At 34.2% G+C, this 6,501-nt stretch overlaps 1 protein-coding gene across 1 annotated transcript in view; it reads left to right on the top strand.

Annotated features, from left to right (window-relative positions):
* Positions 1-442: 442 nt before the first annotated feature.
* The window catches only part of LOC137632675 (formin-2-like), a 22,455-nt gene continuing 16,396 nt past the window's right edge, over positions 443-6,501 (top strand). The window contains exon 1 of the mRNA XM_068364763.1: positions 443-501. Coding sequence (XP_068220864.1) covers positions 443-501 — 59 coding nt within the window. The remainder of the gene's footprint in view (positions 502-6,501) is intronic.

Below are 6,501 nucleotides of genomic sequence, written 5' to 3'. Positions count from 1 at the left end.
AACAGTCTACAAACCACCGAGAACAAACACTAGTATCTTTCTTGAAGAATTCGGTGCTTGCATCGAGATGATTATCATGGTGAAAAACGATTTAGTTATCTGTGGAAACTTCAATTTTTGGATGGATGACGCATCAAATCCTGACGCTTTGGCATTTAGTAAGTTATTAAAATCATATCGATTAGTGAATAATGTCGACAGTACAACTACTTAAAATGGGCATACGTTGGACCTAGTTATGAGTGATGACATGAATAATACTGTATCTGATATAAATGTTGAAGAGAAAAGTACAAACTTATTACGTTTAGTCTACCTCTACAGAAACATGCAATAGTAAAGAAAGTAAACGTTAAACATGAATCCAATTTTTCTCCTACCGTATTTATTGAAGAAGTTACAACGAAAATAAATGATGCTATCAACATTCCCTGTGATCAAGATGACCAACGTCTGTTGGGAGCTAAGTGTGTTAACTGTCTTACAACAACTTACAATAAAGTAAGTAAAAGTGAATATGATACCATGTGCCCACCGATGGAAAAGACCAATCTCCTTGGTTTCATGAAGAGACTTTAGCGAAAAAAAGGGGGAAAAAGACTTAAGGAAAGAAAGTGCAATCGATTGAAAGCTGATAGTACAAGGGTAGAATCCAAAACTGATACGTGTCAATATAACTACCTACTAAGAAGGAAAAAAAGAGAATACGATAAAGCCAATATCTGAAGTAATTGGAGAGAGAAACTTTTCTAGTCTAGCCAAAATAATAATGAGAATAGCAAATGCAAGCATTAATGAATGCAAGTTTTCCAAATCTGAGAAAATGGCTATAGTCACACCAGCTCTAAAAAATGCTCTGGACTACCAGGAAATAAGCTCATATAGACCTATTTTGAATCTATCCTTTGATTCATAAGTGCTTGAATAAGTAATTCTTGAACAACTAGTCAGTCACTTAGAAGTAATAGGAGCTTTGCTTGACAACCAATTGATGACAGACAAGAAGATGACTTTCGCAAGCTTTGTAGGACATAAAAATTCTACGTTCCAGTATCTTCAGCAAATATAAAAGTTTTAGAGACATCAAGGAAATGGAAAAATACAAGTAGTTGGAACCGAGATATGTTAATAAAATTCTGAGACTCCGAAAATTCCAAGACACTTCTGAGCTTCCTCGAAGAAGATGAATTCCATCACGTTCCGTTTTTATTAAGGGGAAGAGAGAGAGAGAGAGAGAGAGAGAGAGAGAGAGAGAGAGAGAGAGAGAGAGAGAGAGAGAGATAGAGAGAGAGACAGAGAGAGAGAGAGAATCTACACCTTGTATACAAACAGACATTGAGTCGACCTCAAAATTTCAAAGCTATCTCAACTAGTCTTCCTTCTATTAGAGAACACATAAACTACAGGAATTGCAAAGGACAATATCACATTAAAATATTAATACAATCTCTCTCTCTCTCTCTCTCTCTCTCTCTCTCTCTCTCTCTCTCTCTCTCTCTCTCTCTCTCTCTCTCTCTCAAGGGAACTGAGAGTTCAATCAATTAGCATCACTGCCACCCACATCAAAGCTTCCATTTCCACTTGGCCTCTTGCAGGCTCTGATGAAGAGACACCCTGGATTAATGATTGGTGGACTTGAGCAGAAATTGAAGGAGATAATAGTATTAGCAAAAGGAAAAATAAACACTGAGCTACCAAAAAAAAAAAAAAAAGCGTAATTACTAGCGTATGGAGAGGCTCTTTCTCTGACAGATCAAAGAATAGGGTTATGTACAAGAAAGTTTTTTCTCTGCGGGTACTGGAACAGACGCGTAGAGAAAAGGGCCTTGGCAACCAGAATCCCTTACAAAATATAAAAAGAGAGATAAGAATAAATTTCTATTCGTATTCCGCAAGTATCCAGCATGCCTGCCAAAAGCAAGCACAGAATCAGAATAAGAACTTTACGGCTGAGCATCGACTATAAAAAGTATGTACTCTTATTAGTACCCCTTACCACAGTAACTCCGAGCAATCTACGATGACGAATTCGTAGTCGTGTACATTTTAAGCTTAGGAAAGAATAATATCGTAAAATATAGCGAGATGTGAAGATCTTTAATCACTTAATGATTTACAAAAGAATCTTCCCCAGAATTTCTAGACCGATTTCTTCTCTTCTTATCATGCCTTAACTTACGCAATCTTCAATCTCTAAAATCGATTCCTTCCGGGTACCGTGAGTTTGGGCTGTTTACTGGGAAGGCCACTGCCGTGGTTGGACTTGCCCGACTGACGTTCTGGTGATAATCTTTTCTGATGAAACTGGAACTGAAACCAGACACCTTCAACCTTTGAATAACAATATTGCAGAGACATCAAGGGATAAAAATACTCACAGTTGGAACCCAGAGATGTAAACAGAATTCGGGACGACTATGAAAATCCCAAGACATTTCAGAGCCTCTTAAAAGAGAGAAAAATCTAATTAATTTTCAAACCCAATTTCAAACGAGTGTTAATTAAAAATCCAAATTTACACAATACCATTTAGGGATTCAGGAAATGAATGACATACTATGAACAATATAGAAGGGATCTATTAGCATGGGGTAGCAGAGATAGAGAGGGAGGCAGAAAATTAGATGGCGAAATAAGGAGAAGGATGATATGGAGAGAAGAGGTTTGGTGGAAGAGGATGCCTTTGATGGAAAGCATTGGAGAGGACGCATCAGGCAACCATGTAGGGATAACGGTGGAGAAGAAGAAGAATCATGAACCATTAATCTAAAACTTTCTGAAACATATAATCTTTTCTAATCAAGTTTTATGTATTTATAACGAACACATCTAATTATATGGATTTCAAGATTTTGAGATCTTGATAACTGTTATAGTACGCATGTCTATCAGTTCTAATCCTTCGACAAAAATCAGAGTAGCTCATTAGGCTGTTTTTTTATTTTTGTTTTTTTTTCCTCTGACCTTAATATGCCGACATTATCAAATAATTATGCTTCATCCCGAATTCTAATCAAAACCCCCTTCTGACGTGATCACACAGATCCGAAATCCTTAAAGCCAGCCCACCTTCACCTAATGTCATAACACAAGAGGTAATCAATCAATTCTCGTCGATTTTGGAAATCAGTTAAGTTTACGATTTACAAAAAGGAAGAAGTAATTGGCCGGTTGTATTGCATGAATGAATATAAAATTATATAAGTATTATTGCTCTTTAAGAGGTTTAATATAACCCTATAACATGCGTTTATGGTTTTTCAATGGTAGCTTATATATGTACATTCAAAAGTATGTATATATATATATATATATATATATATATATATATATATATATATATATAATATATATATATATATATATATATATAGACACACATATATATATATGTATATATATATATATATATATATATATATATATATATATATATATATATATATATATATATAATAGCGATATATATATATATATATATATATATATATATATATATATATATATATTATATATATATATATATATATAGCGAGAGAGAAAGAAAAGATCAGAGTTCAGCTTTATCCTCAGGAGGAGAAGAATAAAGAGAAAAAAGAAAAATGAACCAATGGTTTCAATTCTCTTGAAGGAAGATCAAATGTAATCTTATTTCGTCTTGAGAACGTTAAATGTAATCGGCTGCTTAAAGTAATTTCAAATGTGATACAAAGTAATTAAATTACTTAGTTCCTTTATGGATTCGACAGATACAAAGCGATTATGTCATGGGCTAATAACTCATTATCGCTAATACTAACCAAGTGTTTTTCGTTGAGAAAATTATAATATTATTAATGAAAAAAATAAGAAATAACCAGAGTGAAGGAACCAGTATAGTACTGTGTGGCCATGTCAAAGGACTGAATAACCCTCTAGCAGTAGTATCTCAATGGTGGCTGGTACTACCTACTACGTATGATCAGCGCACAAGCCCTTTCTCAACCCAAAATAAAACCGTGGAGGGCCAGGCAGTGGCTATTGATGAATCAGCAGGTAGACCTACAGGCTTCCCCAGACTCCCTATGCTTAGCTTACAAGTATGGTGAGGTTGTAGACGCTATAAGAAACTATCGAACTTGAGCGTGACTCAATCTCCAGTCCGGCAGAACGTCAGGCAGGGACGTTTCTAATAGGCCACCACAACCCTAAAGTTACTGCTGTAAACTATCGTGATATTTTGACTTGGTTACGCACAATGCTCCTGTGGATATTTCTAAAAAGTGTGTGTAGGGATAAGAGAGGGGGTCCTACAGCTTGAATTCAGTAATGACGGAACCTGATAAAGGAAACAAATAAAAACAAGCTTAAAAAACGTCGTATTATAACTTTATTTGTTCCTGGTGGAAACATTATGTAAGAAGATCAGTTTTCTGTAGAAAGAAGAATGATACAAGTTTTGATCAACAACAAACTGATTTAAATAATGCATTTATGACGATTTCTTTAGCCGTTTCGTTTTCATCTCTTCCCCAAATGCTTTCCTCCCTTCAAAGTGACGTGTCCATTTCCTCTTCGTGAGAAACAATATCATTATTTCTATATTTGATTCTCATTGAAATATGTAAATTCAGTTCTGACTCAGAAACCTTTACAATGAAAATATCATTTAGGGATATGTACTTCTTTAAACATGAGATTGCCGGCCTACCGTGTCCATTTGCAATGCAAATTGATTGAAAGGTTTCAAATAAATATTCGGCTCAATGCAACGAAGACAATTAGCATTTTTCAATCTTTTTTTTATTCTCTGGTGTGTCTTCCACTGTTAATATGTATATTATATATATATATGTATATATATATATATATATATATATATATATATATATATATATATATATATATATATATATATATATATATATATATATATATATATATATATATATAAATTTTCTATAAGTTCGCCCAGCCAGTAATGGGTAGCATACTGAACCCTAATGACTTGGCGAGAATAGTTTATGTCTGTATTTATACGTATAATATACGTAATGTTTTGATTAATATTTGTTGTACTGACAAGGGTCTGTTCTTTCCTCTATAGTTCCTAGTTTGAAGGAAGGTGATATCAAAAGTACTTAGCGCAAATGTTACTTTTTATGGATTTCTCACTTATGTAATAGAGATGACTCTAATGCATTTTCCTCTCGGACTTGTTTTAGGTCATCTACTAAGAACACGAACAGCTGTAAGAATTTTTTGGCAATAGCACAAAACAGAGAAGGTAATTGAACAGGTTATAAGTATTTAACTATTCACTGTGTTACTAAAGCATATGAATCCTATTCGAGATATTGCGTGAAAGTAAATACTTATTTTTATTGTTACACGATCATCCCTTCCATTTACATTTGGAGAATCAGTCATAAATTATATTTTCCCAATTTTCTCAGTTAGATTATCGTTACTGTTGACTAGATTAGATTTCCTTAATCAGTATACCATCTAAAGTGAGAAATATTGATTACGGTGAAGTTAAAACAGATCTTTACTGTGATGGCTGCTTTTCTGGCCCCATACAGCAGGGGAACCCCACTCTTTACAGGACCTCCACTGTCGTTTTACCTTGTTCGTTCAAAGTATTTAACATTTCGTATCATATATTGTTCATTTACTGTTAAATCATGACTGTCAAAAGACTCATGGAATAAGAAAGTCTTCAGTGCCCTCTTGAAAGACTTAATGTCTTCAATCATTCGAATGATTCGTGGGAGCTTATTATATAGTCTCGGGGCAGCATATTTATAGGCTCTAGAGCCTAAAGTAGACATATGTCTAGATTCTAACAGTTTGAAGCCATCTGTAACTATTCTCGTGTCGACACGATTTGTTGGTTGCGCAATGTGTAGCAATTCTTTTAAGTATTTTGGACGCCCGGTTCTGGTAACTTTTTGTGTTATTGTACAGATTTTAAATTCAATCCTTGCTTTAATCGACAGCCAGTGTAAATCGATTAGTATAGGGGTGATCCTTTCTCTAGGTGGGGATACCTTTTATCAGTCTTGCTCCTCTGTTTGTTGTTTTATGATTTCCTAGATGCACTTTTGGTAAATTGTCGGAGATAGAGTTGCATTAGTCAATCCTGGGTAATAATACAGTTTATCAAAAATTTCTTAACAGAATTTTCGTCCAGGTACTTTTTTTATAAACGCAATATATCGTAGATGATACCCAGCATTTTATTTTACATTATTTATTTGGGCCTTTAGAGACAGGTTACAGTCTAGAATTACTCCTATATCTCGAACTTTACAAGATGCGGGCACCGAGTCATTATTTATGTTTATTTGAATATCACCAAAGTTTTTCACGCTGTTTCTCTTGCCCACCACCATGAATTCAGTTTTGTTTTCATTTAATTCTAGTTTGTTTAAATGTCATCCATTCTCTAACACTATCAAGGATTCGGTTTAGAGTTTCAGTAGTGTCATATATATCATTTATGGAGAAGTAAAATTG

Source organism: Palaemon carinicauda, chromosome 3 (genome assembly GCF_036898095.1).
Source record: "Palaemon carinicauda isolate YSFRI2023 chromosome 3, ASM3689809v2, whole genome shotgun sequence".
Lineage (NCBI taxonomy): Eukaryota > Metazoa > Arthropoda > Malacostraca > Decapoda > Palaemonidae > Palaemon > Palaemon carinicauda.
Note: the sequence above shows the minus strand (reverse complement) of the source record. Positions and strands in the feature narration are given on the sequence as shown.